Source organism: Agelaius tricolor, unplaced genomic scaffold (genome assembly GCF_023055355.1).
Source record: "Agelaius tricolor isolate 1412-34295 unplaced genomic scaffold, bAgeTri1.0.p SCAF_8, whole genome shotgun sequence".
Lineage (NCBI taxonomy): Eukaryota > Metazoa > Chordata > Aves > Passeriformes > Icteridae > Agelaius > Agelaius tricolor.
Window position 1 is genome coordinate 14,181,456 of NW_027269268.1, and position 19,342 is coordinate 14,200,797.

Genomic DNA, 19,342 nt, shown 5'->3' on the forward strand with positions numbered 1-19,342 from the left:
CACTTCCAGATCCTTTATGTAGATAAGCTGTTTGTGATGGTGAATTTTGATAGCCTTGGGTCCCACAGGAGTCTGAGTATGAGCCCACGTGGGCTCTAGGAGGCTCAGCTTGGACTTGGGTGAGCATTGGTGCTGTCAGAACACACAGCTGCCTCCATTAAGGCTCAGGTCTCACTGTTAGTCCTAGAGGAGACACAGAGGTCACCTGGAGGCATCCAAGCACAAAGAAGAGAAGAGGCTTCCCTGCACAAGACACAGCCCTACAGTCCCTGCAGAGGAGGTGAACTAGCAAACCCACAATGTATATAGGACATTACAAGGGGCCAGGTGGGCAGGAGAAAAAAGGGAATAAAAAGATGAGGTTTTCTCTCTATACAATGAGGCAGGCACAGCTCTCCAACTATGCAATTTTAAGCCTTTTGCAACAGAGGAGATTTCAGTGTTTTCAGACCTACCTTGCCATTAATTTGCAGGTGAGACTTGAACATTCTATTTACTCATACTTCACTTGAATGTACTTGTGAATTACTCTTTTCACAATATTACCATAACACACAGGTATAGCCACAGGCCCAGCTCCAGCTAATCCCTGAACTATTCCTGGCACATCACCAAGCAGCAGTGACTATAATGAATGACAACAGCAAAGACACGATAGCCTTATCTTCCTGGCAAGAGCTCTGAAAGCTCCCGAAACTCATCATCACTAATGCAAACCCAGGAAAGGAGGGAAATATGCTTTCACTAAGCAGCAGTCTCACTGGGGCCTCCACTTGTGATAACATTCACAGGAGCTTAGAAAACTTCCTCTAATGAAACAGTCAGTAAAGACTCATACAGGACAAATGCATCCAAGTAAACATAGAAGCAAATAACCATTTTAACTACACCGGTTCATGATTTTTTTTTTTCCCTGCTAATTTTTCCTTTATTATCTAGGTCTGTTGAAAAATAAATTGTTTTAAGGGCTGTTAATTAAGAGCCCTTAAAGCTAATTTAAAATTTAAACTTTGGGTAGTTACCAGCTTCATACACAAAGAAAAAGGACATAACCTCAAACATAACATCAAAAAAATCCAAAATCCAGTAGTACAAAGGAGATATACAAATACAAAAACATTACTTGAAACCCCTTCTTTCACTTAGTCATTATTGCAGTTCTTGCCATCAAGAAGTGCAGGAAGTGCAGCTGTAGTCAGCCCTGCAGCAAGTTTAAGACTTCAAAGCTAATTTTTCCAAGTCCTCTCAGTTTGTTGTTGACAACAGTATTTTTGTTTCAACTCCAGAGGTCCTTATAACTCAAAATACTAAGATATAGGTACATAGAGGGTTGTCTCTGAATGCAGATTAGGATCAAATAAGAGGTTTTTTTATACCATAACAATCAACAGGCAAACCACAGTACCACTTGAGGTGACTGGGAGCTCCTAGCTGTAACACGGAGCTAAGAAAGGCAATAGTGGATAGCACTGGGAAACTGCCATTTAAATCAAAATTTTCTTTGTATGGCTAAAATATAACACACATCTCATAAAGCTTTCATTTTTAAATCTCCTTCTTGATAGGCCCTCCCATTCCCTCCCCTGCAGCATCAGTGTGCCCCCCCTCATTGCTGATGGGCTCTGTCCTCTCCCAGGTGGCAGCTTGTGTGCTGCTGCAGCTCTCCTCACCATGCCAAAAACCACTGAGAGTGCACCGAGTCAGCACTGCTGACTCCTATCTGCCCCCTTCTCCCCCGAGGGAAGCCTCTCCTAACCACAATCTCCACTGCCTGAAAATGAAGATATGTGGTAATTACCTTTGCTGCAACTTCCACCCCCACCTGCAGTGTTCAGGATAATGTTTTCAGGCATGACAAGTACCTGCATGGTCTTGCAGTGTGTCACAATGCCTGACAGGCTAAATTAATACCAGTGGTGGGAAAAATATGCCATCAGAGATATACAGCACTAAAATAAGGCAGCTTCAAATCAGCTTCAAGCTTCAAAATTAGAAAGCCTGATGAGTAAAACCAGTACATTAATACCTGTTATTAGGAAAAGGATGCCTCTAGCAGTTTTCAGAAATAAAGCTGTGACTGAAGACAAATGTACCTGTACAATACATAGCCTACATCTACACTGTTAAAGGGTCATGCTCAGCATTGCCTAGGAGTGGTCCCAAGCACACTCATACAGCTCCTGGAAAACAAGGTCCAAGTTTCTTCATATGGAGTCAGAATACAAATCCATCACAGTCTCACATCTGTCCCACAATACTCTCCTCAGTAACAACAAGAACAATGAAACTTTCTATTCTTTCAACTTCTTATATTATGTCAATTTTAAAGCTTCCACATGAGTAACCCCGACTTTGGTCTACAACAGTGATGAAAATAATATTTAAATGATCCAACAGTACGGATTTGAATAATTGTAATTTATTTCTTTTCTATTTTGTTTGGGTAGCTTGTCCAAGAGACAATGCAGCAATGAATGGAAATACTGAAGAGTCTCTGCATTTCTAATTGCACTGGCATTCACTACTGCCTATAATCGAATCCTCTCTTAATGCTGCTATAGCCTGGATGTCTTCTAATTAGCAGCTTCCCCTACATGTCAGAACACTACTGCTGACCACAAATCCTTTTCCATCTTGCTTTGTGCCAGATTCTTTTACTCTCTCTACTGCATTCTTTTCTCCTGATGCACCAGATCAGCTTTCTCACACAAATTGGAGTATAATAGATAATAATCTTTTTTCTTGATCTCAGGTCTAAGTTTACACTACAATTGTGAACCCTTCATGGTATGCCTTACTCTCTAGTCCCTTCATAGTCCAACTGCTGCATCAGCTGTCAAACCACTGTCATATACTCGGAACGATCATCCATCAAGCCCAACCATCCTCACAGACCTTTCAAATATAATCTTAAAGATTCTAGACTAAGCAACACCTCTCTCACACTCATCAGCAATCCTGTTGCCCTCTATTATTCTTCAGCTTGTTGTATTGAAATTTTCATCTTCCCCAACACAAAAGTCTTATATACAACCCAAGGAACTTAGAGGCAACTGAACCTGTTCCCATAGGGATAATTTTTAAGAATAAAAAAGTTCTGTATTTCTACTCCCACTGGGGAAAGTAAGAATATTTTTTGACACTGGAACATCCTTCTGTTTAGTTTTTAACACGGACCAAACCTTAGAAAAGCAAACAAGAAGTGACAAACCTGGCTCAGCAAAGTTGGTTTAGCACACTTGAAACATTTGAGAGGGCCTACTACTACATATGTATGTGTAGATTAATGCCCTATTTGGGGAAAAGCAAAGGACATTAAGGAAGGAGAAACTGATACCAAGATTTTGAGATATAAAGCCCTCTGTGGATGCAAATCCCAATAAATCCAAAGAATTAAACATCTAGATTTAACTTTTCAAGCAGTAACCAAGTGAAATGCTTCAACATCTTGAGCAATTCTTCTGGGCATTTGAGTGTCTCAGAACTGCCCTTCTGAAATTCTCAGCCTCAGTGAGCAGGCAAGCTTGCTAAGCACTTGCTAAAATATTCAGAGGAGATAATGGCCTCACTGCTGGTGCCTAGGTGCAGATTTTCCCTAATTCTAGTTTTGGAAGACACTGTCTTCCTTTCTTTATTCAGAAATGCTACAGCTTATTCTTAATGCTATAATGGTTGTGGTTTTATCGGTAATGTCATCATTGGTACATAGATTTCAACACTAAAAAACAAATTCGAAATTCACAATCTGAGGCACTTGCCCCATCCTTCATGGAGACCAGCATCTTCATTGCCTAAAGCACTACTTTACAGCTATAGCTCCATCACGCACATTTTACACACATAGAGAGACATCCCTGCCTTTGCTGATACACATTAATCACTTTCACAGCATAATATGCTTTCCTACCCCAACTTCTTCAGCTGTATAGTCTAAGGAAACAAAAAAAAAAACCAACTTGAGAGCAAGCAGCTCAGACCAGAACTCAACATCTGAAAATTCAGTCTTCTCAGATTTGCCCAACTGCACGATTTCAGCTAGAGATATGACAGATGTTATTGCAGGCTATGTTTCTTGCAGTATCTCAAATACATTATGAATTTTGAGAGCTTTCCCAGGAAAAATGACAACTCAAAAAGTTACAGTGATCACCAGGTTGTACCCAGTTGCCTGGTGGTAAAGGGGGCTCTACCTCCAAGACCCAGAACAAACAAGATGTAACTAATTATTTACATTCTGGAATTCAGTCAGAGAAATATGATTTCCAGCAGCTTAAGGTATAGCAAAGAAAAAATGAAAAAGCCCACAAAAACCAGAAAGGACAAAGGCATGCAGCTGCAGCAAAATGCTGTCTTAAGCAGGAATGTGAAGACCGTAACTTCTTTGGGAAAATGACTAATTCTGTAGCATAGAAAAACGTAAGCCTAAGGATTTTGTCTGTGGTATCCCACAAATACAAAAAAACCTTTTTTTTTTCCCTTCATCTGCAATTCATACTTTTAAGACATCCCAGAAATAACTATATATGAACACATATTTGTGTGCATGTAGACAGACATTACATTAAATATTTTGAAGATAGGTAGAGAGATGCATATATTGAAAGTTACTTTTATGAAATTCATAGCCAGTTTTACAGTTAAGGAACCACTGAACATAGAGGGTCCTTCACACAAAAACATACTAAATAATTTTTGCTACCTTAAGATACAGCCTGAACTCCTATACTAAGGAACCAAAAGAAAAATAAGCAACAGAGTTTATATTTTATCTGCCTCAACAGAAGACAGGCTTTAAAAGGACACAGTCCAGGCAGAAGATTAGTAGTGTTAATCTGGAGAAAGGAAAATCCAGATTAACACGACCAATAATGTTGTGGGCATTAACAAGGCAAGTCACTGCCTCAGAGTTGCAAACTCCTCTGAAGAGACTCATCTGACAAATACACCACTCATTTCCTAACTTCAATCAGAATTAAATCAGTCATCATACATGGCAAAATTATTTCCTGACAGGGACAAAGCAAATGGGGTCAAAATAAAGAAAGAGCACAAAGGAAGCCCAAGCTCACTGAATTGCAGTGCTGAAAAATGGCAGAAAGATTTAAATATATAAGGCTATAAAAAAAATCTCTGAAATGTCTTATTTAAATTCTGAAAGCTTTGTGATATTATTAAAGCACTGCAGTATTTTGTCTAGCACTGAGGGATAGTGTGATTTTTCTTGGACTTTTGGGGGTTTTGGCTTTTTTGTTCTAGCAAAGTACAGGCAGTTAAAAACAGATCACTTGCTACCCATCAATTGTTGAATGGGCATGCTCATGACCATGCAATCACAGACCAAGGTAACTTGCCTATACCACCTAGGAAGTATGAAGGTGATATTTCAAACCAGGTTTTTGTAATTCTACTTTATCATGTGATTTTCCTTGTATTGCAATCTTATGGTTTAGGCATCACTAAGGGTTGAACACTGTGGCATTACCTAACAACAGCTTTGCTATTGTATTTATTATTGCTCAGGTAGAATTAAAATTATTTCCACTGGTATTATCATGTCTAAAGTAGCTTTCACAAATTAGAAGTTACTTACAGAACTTACTTTTAATTGCCTTAAATTAGAGAAATTAATGGAAGCAGAGAAACAAATAGGGCATAATTACCCTAATGGAGGAGTATTATTTGTGCTGTACTAAATAATATTTAAGTATAAAATGCTTCATACTACTAAAATAAAACTCAGCATAGCAAACTCTGCTGCAGATGTATTCCCTTCACTAGGTTAAGCCTAAAAACATTTATCTGCAAATGCAGAAGTAATAAGGTATACAATTAAAACTAAAGAGCACTGTATAATTGTTTTGTACATCTAACAAGCCCCAAAGAAGACTTTACACAAGAACAGGATTGTGTATTCGCACTTACTCATAAAGAGCACTGTGAATCAATAAAAGGGATTTTTGCAATGCATCTCACACGCCTCTGATTTAATAAGGAAAAATATTAAAATTAGGAGATAATAGCCCATATAGGGAAGAATACACTTACAGAAAATTTGTAGATTTCTGCAGACAAACCTGATTTTTGGTGAATATTTTAACCCCTCTCATTTTACGGTACTTAACTCTGTTGAGGGACGTTGAGCTCTCACCAAACTTGAAGGGGAATATAAACTCCCCAGAACTCTCCTTCATCCTTTTCAGCTTTTTGTCTCACAGCTGTCGTGAATAACTTCCATAAGCATAATGCCAGCAGAGGCCATTGGGCCAACAATTTAACCTGGACATTTCATAATCATTCTGACTTGACTCACCTGAACCCTACTGGGGTTTAGTCAGATCCAGCTATCTGCCATCACTGAGGAACAGTAATCACCTACACAAATTCTCCTGCCCAAGACACCTGCATGCCTGGATGCTAGTTAGGTGAGATTTACAGAGAGAAGTCCAGCTGGCAAACCACCTCCATAGTGAAGGGAAAGGCAAATATTGGCAAGGCCCCTTCTAATCTCACCTAGAAACAAAGTCCTTCCCAAGCCCAGATCCTGTGACTAGGTTGCTCGAAGAGACTTCAAACAGACACAATAATCTTAGAACAGTTTTCCCCTCCAGTTGCTCTCCTAGCTCTTCTTGAGGTTTGTAGAAAAGGCCATAACAAATATAAAATTCTAACAAGATAATAAAACACAATATACTGTCCACTTAAATTTGAGAGCAAGCAAGAAGTCCTTTCTGACTATGCAGGAAATTTCTTTCAGCTCTAAAGTGTGAGTCAAACCTACACCTACTGTAACTTTGCGAGTTATGAATAGCATCATGCCATTTTTACTATCCCTAATACACATGGAAACAAAGTCATTGAAAAAAGCCCCAAATTTTTAGGCCAGAAAGGGTTACTGCAGTCTTGCAGCATAACACACAAGGCATACAAACTCACATACAGATTTTCTTTTCTTCAGACAGATTTAAGCATTGGGTTTTTTTGAAAGTTTGGCATTAAAAAACCAATTCATTTCTCAAATTTCATTTTCCAAGGTCAGCCACTCTTGCATTTAAATTGCACTTAGAGATAGAAAAGGTACCTGTCACAGCATCTGGTACAGTTGAGACAGCCACAATACACAAAGTGTCGCCATACAATTCCAGAAAGTTTCAACCCATAAACAGCAACATCATGCCACTTCAGAAGGCTGTAAGCATCTGCCCTTCTTAGCTTTCAGCCCAGCCTTTTATACCCCTCATGTCCATGCATTGCACCCGTGTGCCCTCTGCTCCCTTTGGTGATGGGTCAGTGCCCCTGGGCACTCCATGGCTCATTGCTGTCAATGCTGCTCACCTGCTGCTCACAGCTGCAGCCCACTGGGGATGAGGCTGGACACAGCCCCACTCCCAATCACCACAAATTGTTTGTACCTACAGGTTCCTTTTTCAAATTTCAACTTACCAGAAAGTCTTTATCATGAATACTTACACAGTAGATATGGGAACATGAATGAGTTATCATAGAAAAAAGTTAAGGTGTTCACTTCTCAGTCACTAAGTGCTCTTATCCCATGGACCATGTGAGGCAGCTTACCTTCAGGGAGAAGGTTGCCAGCCAGTTGCCAATACTTGGGGAGTACTCTTCCTTCCCTCTGCACACTTTTATAATCTCCCTATTCACATACCACAGGAAGCTCTCATGAAGTATTTTGTCCTATTTTCCATATGCAAGCTTACAGATAGCCCTGCACCATTTTGACCTCTAGTTTTACAAAAACTGAGATTTCTCAGGGTGCCAGGATTCAAAAGGTTGCCTGTGTCTCTAACAGGAGTAAAGTGCTACCCACACTTTTGCTTTCTTTGCCCTTCATTACTAAACAAGCTGCAACAGCCCATTCCCGTCAGATGATGGGATTTCCACGAAATTACAGTAGCATATCATATTTCCTTATGTATTTGAGTATCCCAGCATGCTCCTGTTGCACATGTAGCCTTCTGGCATCCATACAGAGGCAGTTTAAAATATATTCCTTACATGCACCCTTGTGCCAAGTTAAATGATATAACATATGCAAAAGATTTTTAAGGAGATGTGCTGAGAATTTGAAGTTGATGCAAGATCTGAGAAAGAACATTCATGAAGTGGTAAGCACTGGAAAGTCACTTGCTCAAAGAAATTTTCCATTTCCTTGCAGGACATCAGACATAGTCAATGTTTGGGAGTGCAGAGAAAGCACTTATTAATAACTTCCTAATTTCTGTAGTCTACAACTCAATTTTCACAGCTGTGTTAGAAGTACAGAAAGAAAAGCAGTGATAAGCTGTTCTAAAGGATATTTTTATGAACTAATTTTTCAGTCTTTCCCCCACTGCTGAAATTAAACAACTTCTGAAATCCACAGAATACACTTGTACAGGTTCCTTCTCAATTTCTACTGCAAACCTCACCAGTAACACAATACATTGTTTCTAGTTGCCTGTTTTTCTCAAAAACCTGGGTTTTAATTATTTTTTTTTCCTTCATGAATCCATCAGGAGCATCCTAATTTCATTGGTTTTTATGATATATTCTCACAGGTATCACTGGACCACACTTTGCAGGTGCTGATCACCTTAAAAAAAATCAGCAAACTGATTTTGTGTCTTATCTTCTATACATATGTTATCTAAGCCTAAGGGCCCAAAACTCTTCTATATAGTCTTTTGGGAATGGACATTCCTCTCATGAGGATTCCTCTCCCTTTTGAACTATTCCATGTGTAACCATACATGCAGGATCTTGCATTCAACTGTAAGAACGGCAGGACTTGGAGGGTTTTTTTAACAACACCTCTTTTTTCCTGCTGAAATCTTGTACCTAATTAAGGGATTGACAAAAATCAAGTCATCAGCTTGTTTGGAGCTTTCTCTTTCTGTTCTAGAATTAATAAGTATTCAGTCAAAAAGGTCTCCCTAGTTTTGCATGGTTCTTTTCGAGCCACTGAAATGAATTAAAATCAAAGACATTCTATAGTCTCTTTCTGGCAGAATTCTTTAGAAGCCACTGCCCTCAAAATCCTTTCTTGAAGCAGGCAATGGTCCTACCTTTCTGGGTCTTGCAAAGGTATACGTGTGCATTTCAGGTAGGACATGCAAGTAAACTAGAGAAACCTGAGCATTTTAATGTTTCTCCAATTTAGCCTACATGATTTATCCCACTTGAAATAATATGCGGAATATGTCTTCCGTGACCCCTCAAAGACAGATCATTAAGAGGAGAATTTCACTGCCTTTTTCCCCAGACAAGTAGAGGAGACTTTTGGGACACAGTTATAAAGCCAAAGCAAAATTTATTGCTGAGTGAAAGAAATAAGGAGGTAAAAACATAGGACAAAGATGAATTTCAAACAAGGTTTGAAAATAGAGGAAAGCAGAAAAAAAAATACATCTTCTCACCACTTAGACTCATTTAAGAAACCTGTGGTTTTTTAAAGTACTGAATTAGATAAACCCTGCAGTTAAAAACCCAAGATGTTCTAGTTTGAATTTCCTGCAGTCTCAGTGCAATGAAAACAGTGACAAAACTAGTGGTGTTGTCCAGCTTTGTAAAACATAGTAATTTTCAGCATCAGTTGATCATAAATTTACTTATCTCCAGTGTCAAGTTCTGCATACTGGGACAGTGGTTAACCCTGCTGAAGTCAACTACAAAATTCCGCTATGTCCTAAGGAAAGAGGTGGTGAATCATAGGGCTGCAGCAAAGTAAATGGATAAACCCCAACATGTTCAGTCTGGACTCTGCAGAAAGACTGATGAATTATTCTTTGCTTGTCACATCACACTGCCCTTTTACAGGCATGAAAGCTCCTGGGATGTGTTCCAGAGAGGAAATCCCTGGCAGCTGCTGACTGCTGGTGAGAGGGACTACTGGTGTCACTTGTGAAGCCACTGTGGGGGATGATTCAACTAAAACTTTTTTTTGCACCACTCATCAGAATTGTCCCTGGCCTATCCATTTCTACACAGCAAGCAAACCCCTATTATTACGTTCTGTGGTCCTACTCTATTTAACCACCCTTTAGGATTAACTCAGGTAAAACCTGAGTAATAAACACATAACCATGAGAAGATTTGGAAAATGCCACAAAAGCTACTCAATTCAACATCTCCTTCCCCCTCAAATGTTTCCCATGAAAATGCTGTGAGAACTGTAACAGCAAGCAGTTCCTTATTATTCCTTATTTTACAGATACTGAACTCAAGGGCAGAAAGGAACCGGGACCACTGAACACAGACCTTCATTGTTAAAAATGCCTTCCACACAGATCTACCTAGTGCCTTTCGGTTTCGGGTGTAAAACCTGGCATGTTAGTTCAGCAAAACGTGCAGCGCTTGGACATCACCCGCAGTTTCCTCTATTGATCCTTTTCCTCATACAAACCACCTCAAAAAAATCCCTTTATCCATCCAGCGTAATCCCCTCCTTCTTAGAAAACGCTCCTCCTTTGAGTCCGTATCATTAAATATGAACTTTAAAACGGCGAGCGGTGTGTTTAAACCACCCCACGTTCCTCTCGGACTGAGGAACTGTGCACAGCGACGGCGGTGCGGGGATGTGCGGGGATGTGCGGGGTGCACCACGCCGCACCCGCCCTCCCTCCATCCCCGGCGGCCGCCCCCGGGACCCAGCGGGCGGCCCCACCCCAGCCCCTGTAACAAAGGAGGCCCGAGGGGCGGCAGCCGCCGCTGGGAGCGGTCCCGCCCCGCCGCCGCCTCCTCCCCAGCCGGGGGCGTTGCCGCCGGCCCCGCGCCGCCTCCTCTCTCCCTGCGCGGCTCCCGCCCTTCCCCGGCGGCAGCGGCGGCTCGGTGCGGCCGGGCTGTCGGGCGGGGTGTCTCCCGGCCGTGCCCGGATGTGCTGCCCTGACTCATAGCCCGCCGCACGCAGGCTCCGCGCCGCGCCTCGCTCCGCGCACACGCCTCCCGCGCCTCCCTCCGCGCCGGCGGAGAGGCGGCGGCTGCAGGAGCGGCAGCAGCAGCAGCAGGAGGCGGAGGAGGCCGCGGCGGCACCATGGGTAAGTCGCCTCAGCCCCGCGCTGTGCAGTCCCTGCCGCCGCCCCTCTGTCCGCGGAGGCCGCCGCCCTCTCGTCTCCGGCGGGCGGGAAGAGGCGGCCGGGGGAACTTTGCCATCGGCCGTGTCCCTCGCAGCGCCGGGGAGGAGGCTCGGGGCTCTGCCGAGCCCCCCCGGTTCCCCCGGCGCTGCCGCGGCCGCTGCCCGGCCCCTGCGGCGCAAAGTTTCCGCGGCTGCCGCTGCGCTGCCGCCGCCCGCCGGCTGCGCCCAGCCCGGGCAGCTCCGCACGGCACTCGCGGAGCCGGGGCTGCGGTCGGGGTTAGGGAAAGAGCAACTGCCCGGGTGCCGAAGGGGGCTCAGAGCAAGGAATTATGTAAGGCACCCCCAGGACGCTTTCCCAGTTACTGTTTGCGTAATGGAGATAAGTTGGGGTAGTACGCTTAGATTGTTTTATAATCTCTGCTCATTGTTTGAGGAAGACAAGGGTCCTCCTATTTCTCCGTCTTTTAGAGCGCTAATCGTGCCTAGAAATGCAGCCATGTCACCTCTCCCTTTTTTGTCTTAAGATTATAAATTAAGTAGTTTCATGCTGATTGACACTTGTATGGAGTGCCCAGCAAATGCCACACGAGACCGGGAAGCACGGTATTTGGGTTTTCGTAACAGAGCTGCTGGTGAATTGCTCTTGCCTTCTCCACCTCATCCTCTTGCACAAAGCTACATCTCTCTCGGTATGAAACATCCACCATAAAACAGATTTTCCAGAAATCTGGCTGTAATGTAGATCCTAGGGATGGGTAGGAGGTGCCCACGTTGCCAAAGACCCAGCCAATCTGCCAAACGTGATGGTAGGATCAGGGTTGCAGGTCCACAGGGCGAGGAACTATGGTTCACAACCAGGCTAAGGAGGTGGCAGCTCCTGAACTCGGCTCGGGGATTTGACATCAGCACTTCCTGTGGCCTTAGGTATATCAGTAGTTTCTTTGCAGATCACATGCATCTTTCACTTTTAACTAGAAGTTTCCATGGAAGGAAGCTGTTGCTGTGTCTCAGTTTTTCTGGTTGCGAAATGAGGTTACATACTTATTTAACTCCTGTAAAGCAGCAGAAAACCTTTGGAGAATCGCTCAAACTAGAAGCTGCCAGGCTCAGATGTGAGGAATAACTGTCAGATTTCATCAGAGTTAGGTTAAACTCTAACAATGTAGTGAAGATCTCTTTTTCATGAGGGTTGAAAAGGCAAAACACCAAAATTTAGTTTGCCTATGCTTCTGGTCTCCATTCACAAAGTAAGACGATTAGTCTCATCATTCTGGTCAAAGTCTAGCTATTTTGGCTTCCAAAAAGTAGTGACTTCAGGGCACCAGCTAAAACCTGCTCAGAAAAGCTGGTGCAGGATGAGCACATCACTCCTTTTTGGAGGAAACCACACTTCAGTTGCAGGGACATTTGTAAACAGCTTGAGAATCTGCTACTAAATCTTGCTGCAAAAGTAAGAGTAGTTATAATTATTTTCAGGAAGACTGAAATAACTTGCCTGTAGACTCTACAGCACCTGTCCATAACTGCCCAGAGAGATTGCTTGTGAAAACACTGAGAAAGGGTTTTTTGGGGCTTTTTCTATTCTTCACATATCAGGGTCTGATTCTACTGTCTCTAAAATCAAAGCAAACTGTAAGTAGCCTCTGCAGCAGCTCTTGTGAGCAGCAAAGATGGAAATCAGTTTCTCCTTGGCTGACAACTGTAGTGACTTTAAATGTCTAAGATCTATGTTTAAGCTTACACAGTCAATGCAGTAGATTCCCTCCTTTGGGTTATAACTTTCTTTTTGGTAACACATAGCATAAAAGCTGAAAATCCTTAGAATTAAAACAAGGATGAATTTGTTCTTCCAATGGCTTTTATTTCTTCCAGAAATCATGCTCAACAAACAAGTGCTTGTGGCAAAGAGTGCAGTGATATCTTTCATTTAAACATATAGTCTTTTCAGTATGTATGCAGGTTGGCATAGTATTAACTGGTTTCTATACTAAGATATAACACGGAAGCCCAAGCGGATGCTAAGTCAAATCAAAAGATTTCTGTAGTTAAAAATACTTGTTATGCATACATGGATCTGCCTTTTCTTTACTCTATAAGTCTTCTGCTACACTGTTTCCATATGTGTGTTCCTCTGAAGACATTACCATGGTTGTTTCCTCTGGGAGGTTGCTCTTTCCTCTCAGTAACCTGGGTTCTTTCCAAAATTGTAACTTCTGTTGCTTGCATTTATAGTTTGTAAAGCTGTATCTGAGTAGAGTTTGAACACTATTCAACTTCTGACTTTGAGAGGTAGGTGGCCTTAAGTAGAGCTGGCAGTAGAGACTTATACTACTTTAAGTGACATGTGCACCACCACTACTTTATTTCTGTTGTTACAAAAACACAAGGCTTTTACTTTTCAGTTACTAATGTAAGTGCAGTTCACCATGAACAGTTCCTTTCCTCAGTCAATTCTTGTTTTTAACCTCGAAAAACACAACTGGTAAACTCGTACAATCACACTGTATCCAAGAAAATCTTTCCATTTTAGAGCAGTGGCATATAGTGGTTATTGTAAGCAGGCTGCAATTATTCCTCAGATGTAAATTAATGAAATAAAAATTAGGAACTCTGTTACAATTTAACCACTCAGCAGTGACCTATTGAGCTCAGAAGATTGAAAAACACTATGTATAAGAGTTTGTATGCAGAATACAAGTACAGGATACAGTTGTCTCCATATCACTTATCACTTTGTTTGAAGTGTTAGTTACAGTCTGTAATAGTGAAAGCTCATAAAAATATTCTTCCATTTTGTGAGCCCTGGTCTTGTTAGCAGGAAATGGAAGGCAGCCTCTGCTCAGACATAGGTGTTCACTTGGGCTACAAACTCCATAAGCAGCCTGCTAGGCTCTCTTTACAATAGCTAGCATTAAAGGCTCAGTGACAAAACATGTAAGATTCCCAGTCTATAATGTAGATGGATTTGTTTTAGTACTGTCCACTTAGTTATCAGAACAAAGATTTCTATTACTGCTCTTCTCCCAGATATACTCAATTTTCCCTCCCACTTCCCCTGAAGAATTAACACGTGCAACCAGCCTCATGGTTGTGAAACACTACATTGAAACTGAACCACAGAGCAGCGTGTAACAAACCATTGCCTATCTTCAGGGTGATGGTTCATGAAATAGAGGAGGCAGGAGGATGTAAAGCTTCATGTGTGGGTGTGTCCAGTACTGCTTTTGGGAAGATGGAGTAGACCAACCTGCTTTTGATCAAAAAAATGTAATCAGTCGCTTCAGATGAGACAAATGAAAATTAATGGGAAAAAAGTCTTCCATCTTGAGCTCTTTTGCTAGTTTTCTTTCATGACATACAAATCTGATGAGAGTTATGTCAATTGCACAAAAAGATAATTTGTAATTCTTTTAAAGTTTTTGCTAAAACAATGAGACTTCTAACACCACCTCCAGCATTTTAGTTCTAGCCAGCCAGAATACACCAGTTTAAGCCAGTATAAAGGGTTGTTAGCATTTTTGAAAAAAATGAGGCTGCTTTGGGTAAAAGTCTTCTCTTTAAAACATAAACAGAGAAAAAGCTGCTTTTAGACTGCATCTCTTGCTTCAGTAAGAGCACACCTTAAAGTGTGCTTTTAAAGCAGCCAGAAAGGTTAGGTTACTTCTGACTGACCTTCCTCAATGAATAACTGTTCCTGTGATCAGGCCAGTATTTGTGTTCTTCTGTAACTGTGTGAGACTGAAACCAACCAATTTTGTCTTTAGCTTTAGGTTAAAGGCTTCATTCACAAGTATGTTTCCTGAGAACAGAAGATTCAGAATTAGTTTCAGAAGCCTGTGAGGAACGCCTGGCTTTCTGTAGCATCAAACTGAAAGAGGAAAGGGCAGAAGAACAGCTGAAACCTGAAGGAAACAAAAGCCGTAATAATGGAAATGAGAAAGCTACAAAGACAAGAATAGAAGAGAACAGAAATCCCTTAAGGGAAATGCATGAAGGGAGAGAAATACTAGAACTAAAGATGGATGAATAGAGCAACAGAGGACAGAAACAGGAGGAAGAAAGAAGGAAGTCTACTCTATGTCCTTCCCCACAATATAAAGACAATAGCTAGGATAATGTAAATAAAATCAGATAACTATTACTTTCTTTTTTTTCTTTTTAAATAGTACCAATTGTATGCTGCTGACAGTGCTTGAGAAGAGCCATTATAGTTTTCCATCATTCTCAAGTAAAGCTGAATTATTTCTGGAAGTTCTCAGAATTTAATTCTATATAAATAGGTAAAACAAAAAGAAGAGATCAGCGTAAACAAGTATTTGTTCAAAAGAAAGGGAAAATAATGTCTTTACTGTTTGACAGGAGAGAAGGCTATGGAGATTGTTCTGTGGCATCTGTCAAGGAGGTTGGTTATTATTCCTTCTTAACTCTGTCACAGGATGAAGTTCATGTTTTAGGACAACAAAGGGACATTAGATGGTGACCTAGTTACTTATGTAAGAGAAAACCCACTTTTCACTGCTGACTGGTCCACCTGGGTCTGTTCACATGCTGGGCTGGAGAAAATGAGCATTCCTGCTGTCTTGATACTGTTGAAGACATTAAGTTTTAGATGCTAACTTGTTTCCAGATTAAAATAGATTAGGAACTACATCTAAGCTTCTGGAAATTAGGTGTCTTGAAATGTTAATATGTGTTCTCCAGCTAATGGAGAAGTTTTTCTTATAGCAGTGTGAATTTTAATTAGACAAGGAGCTTTTCGTACTAAAGGATTTTATAAGTAGCAACTTTCACTGCAAGGACAATCTCCCAGGGCCACTTTTTATTAAATATGGTATAGAAAAATTTTTCTATTTACAGATTTTATTATAATGGCAACCAAATGAAATTTGTTTTGGTAGAGTAAAATGGTAGTTAAAAGCTATGTATTTCTGAATAACTAAAGGTTCCTTTTAGTGCAGAAACATAGCTGATGTGTATTAGAATTTATATGTGCTCCAGATATGCCTAATGGAATTTGTAAACCCTCTGGAACAAGTGGCTGTGGTTCAAGGAGCCTCAAAGCTGTGCACAGAGCCTGACAACGTTTGTTCAGCCAGAGAACTGCACAGCTCTGGCTTAGGGAGCTTTGAAGTTGTGCAGAAACCCTGGTGATCTCATATGGTTCTTCAGCTATAGTTCAAGTAGATTACAAAGTTGGCAGATGCCCAGAAGAATTTGTCAAATCTATAAACCAGATAACTGCTGTTCATTTTATCTCCAGGTAGAGGACAGAATTTAATGCATGAAGCTTTGGGACTTGCAAATAATTACAGCATCCCTTAACGGTACAAATGTAAGTGTGCACAGGCAAGGCATGTGTCTTAGAAATATCTCTGACCTGAAGCACTTTCAGATACAGCTCCACAAATTATGATAAGAAATGTCAGGGAAAAAATGTGTGTATGTCTGAAGTAGTTGAAGTTAAGAGTATGCATAAACTGACAGCATGAATGAATGTATAAACTTGTGTTAAACTTTGCAGTTAAAAATAAATTAAATGCTTTCATGATTTCTATTTCTAGGTCAGACAAATGTATTATAAAAATTGCACTTACACATTTAAAAATCAGGGGAAATAAATTTTTTTTTTAATTGCACTCTTGCAAAGGAAATTTTTTTGGTGGTCTACTTCAACAGTAGGTCCCATTTCCTTCACATTTAACAGCTTGTACAAACTTACTGCCTCCTAGCTGTGTATTACAGGAACATCTGAGACATTTGTCAGTTCTGAGCTTTTATCAAAACACTGAGCTATTCACTGTTAGCAATAACTCAGGGAGGTTCATGGAAGTTAATCAGTGTTTGAATTCATCAGTCAGTTCCATCCACTGATACTTACCAGTCTGATGGACACAATGGTTTTGAACACATATACAAAATTTTCATATAATTTAAAATTTTTGTTGACCCTTCCTATCAGTTGACTTGGGTTTGACAAGTCTTTTCAGTATCTGATTAAATCCAGTTAATCAAGTACTTAAATTCACATGGTTAATAGCAGCCTTTCAGTTTTCCTGTGTATGCTCTGCAAATGTATTTGGGAGTAAGACTGGACAGAGAGATGGAGCCTGAGAAGACTGGGATTGAAGGAGGAAAGCAGCTAAGCATTATAGGATGGATGATGTGATGAGGATTGAACAAAACCCTTCAGAAATTTGTCAGGGCTGCCATTGAGCCTGTGGGAAACAGACCTGTGCTTGGGAGACCTGGGGAGGTGACAGCTCAGCATCTCGTGGTAGTCTTGAGTTCTTATTTCCACTGTCAGCTGCCTGTACATTTATGGTCTTCATGATGTACTAGCATGGAACATCAAGACACAAAACCTGGAGTTGAAAATCCTGTCCTTATTGCCTTCTTTATCTTTTAGTAATTGCCTTAACCTCCAGAATACATCCGTGCAGAAAGAACACCATGTACTCACCTTCCTCTCATCCTGTCTTCTGTACATTAGAGGATTACACTTGGAAGAGAACTCTCATACTCAGCACTTGACAAACTCTGTTTTACCCCTTTTGCCCTTAATTATACCCAGGCTGGGAACTAAAATTGTATGATATGGATTAATTCTGTGAATGGGAACTGAAAATGCTGCCGGCCTAGATCTTTTACATAAATATCAAAATCAGACAAACATGAACATCTGCAAGTCTTGGTAATCTCTAGGGTGAGTGAAATGTTTGGCTGGGGAGCTCTGCCTATTGCTGAGGGTGCCTTGCTCTCCAGCAGCTGCGATCTCCTCTTGGGAGCATATTTAGAAATGCTTCCTGTCTTTGATGTTGGATAAGACAGTCCAGTGACTTTAATTAGACTATTTTAACTTTCCTAGCGTTAAATGCCACCTTACAAGTACATGCCACTATTTACAGGACTAGTAGCTTACCTTCTCCTTGCTTTAGCCTTGCTAAGTTCATTCCCATATCCCTTTCCTGTGGAGAAATTCCATCATGTTCACTGTCAATAGCACCCAGTACGCTGCAGGCAAAGCTTGAGTTCAGTACTGCCAAATAGCTGGTTTTGCTACATGAAGGCTTTGGAATGATTCCTTAAATCAAAATGCTCTTTTATCTTGACAGCAGGAACAAAGCATGTGAAGAGAAAAGGGTTTTTAAACCAAAGCAGGATTGTACACATCTTTCTTATCTAAATCTTCCCTGTCCACAGAATGTTTAACTTACCCCTCCTGGGCCTTTGGAGGAACTGACTGGAGTCAGTCTTCTGAGTCTGCTGTATTGGTGATAGCATCTTCTGTGTCTGACCACTTCCTTCTGCAGTCCTTCATGTGCACTCTGGGCATCACTGGATCGCTGGCCATGGTAGAGCTCTGTTGTTTAAATACCTGAGACCCCCTGCCCGAACTGCCTGAGCAAGTTAAGAGGAAATGCAGTGTGTGACTCTCAAGAGGAGTGGCAGCAGCAGTGTAACAGTTATGAGGCACTTTCATACTTACTGTTCTCTCTTTTTTTCCTTCTCCCTCAAGTGACTGGGAGCCACAATTTTTCCTCCTTCCTCTTCCTTGCTTGTGTTGAATGATTTTAGGATCAGAGTGTTGCTCTGTGGGAGGAAAAAAAGGACAACGAGAACAGAAAAGCAGTCTGTGAAGACATTTGTTGTAAAAATGTCTGGTACAATCAAATGAATTTAGAAATCCACTAATACACTTTATACAAATACAAATTTGCTCTCATCTCGCAAAGCTTGTCAGGCTTTCTTACCCATTTCTCTGCAAAGCTCAGGGAGAACATATAGACATGCTGGCTCCTGCCATATGGAATTACAGGAAAAGCAGGGAAGCATTGGTGATTGAGAGAAAGAGGAGGAATGTGTATGTAAGGAGATGCTGGCAGGAATCAAGAAGGTTTTGGGGGCAGGAGGGTTGGCTTTTTTTTAAGCTTTTCAGTGAAAATCCCATCATCCATTTACAGCAAGATAGTGCCTCAGTTGAATCAAAGATAATAATCAGTTTATGAGCAGTAGTGCCCAAAATACACTTTCCAGGCAGAGCCCACCTATCTCTATCTGATGTTACAATGTATTTATTCAGTTCTTTTCTGGTTTGCCTAATACTCTTTGTACTCTCTTTTCACAGCTTTCCTATTCCTTCAGACTTCTTTATTTCATTGTCCAATTTTCAATATTGTCTGCTTCCAGTTAGCTATTATTTTCCATCTTCCCTTCCATCTCACATTCTCTCCTCATCAGGTTCTTTCTTTATTAGTTAAAAACCTGACAGCTTCT

The 19,342-nt window shown here is 41.1% G+C and overlaps 1 protein-coding gene across 4 annotated transcripts in view; it reads left to right on the forward strand.

The window, feature by feature from the left end:
- The first annotated feature begins 10,754 nt into the window (after window positions 1-10,754).
- RAP1GDS1 (Rap1 GTPase-GDP dissociation stimulator 1) overlaps window positions 10,755-19,342 on the forward strand; it is a 92,617-nt gene continuing 84,029 nt past the window's right edge. For 2 of the 4 annotated variants that reach the window (XM_071431664.1, XM_071431665.1), the window contains exon 1: window positions 10,755-11,030. In XM_071431664.1, the coding sequence (XP_071287765.1) occupies window positions 11,027-11,030 (4 nt within the window). In that variant the 5' untranslated portion in view covers window positions 10,755-11,026. The remainder of the gene's footprint in view (window positions 11,031-19,342) is intronic. The other 2 variants (XM_071431666.1, XM_071431667.1) reach the window with 1 other exon arrangement.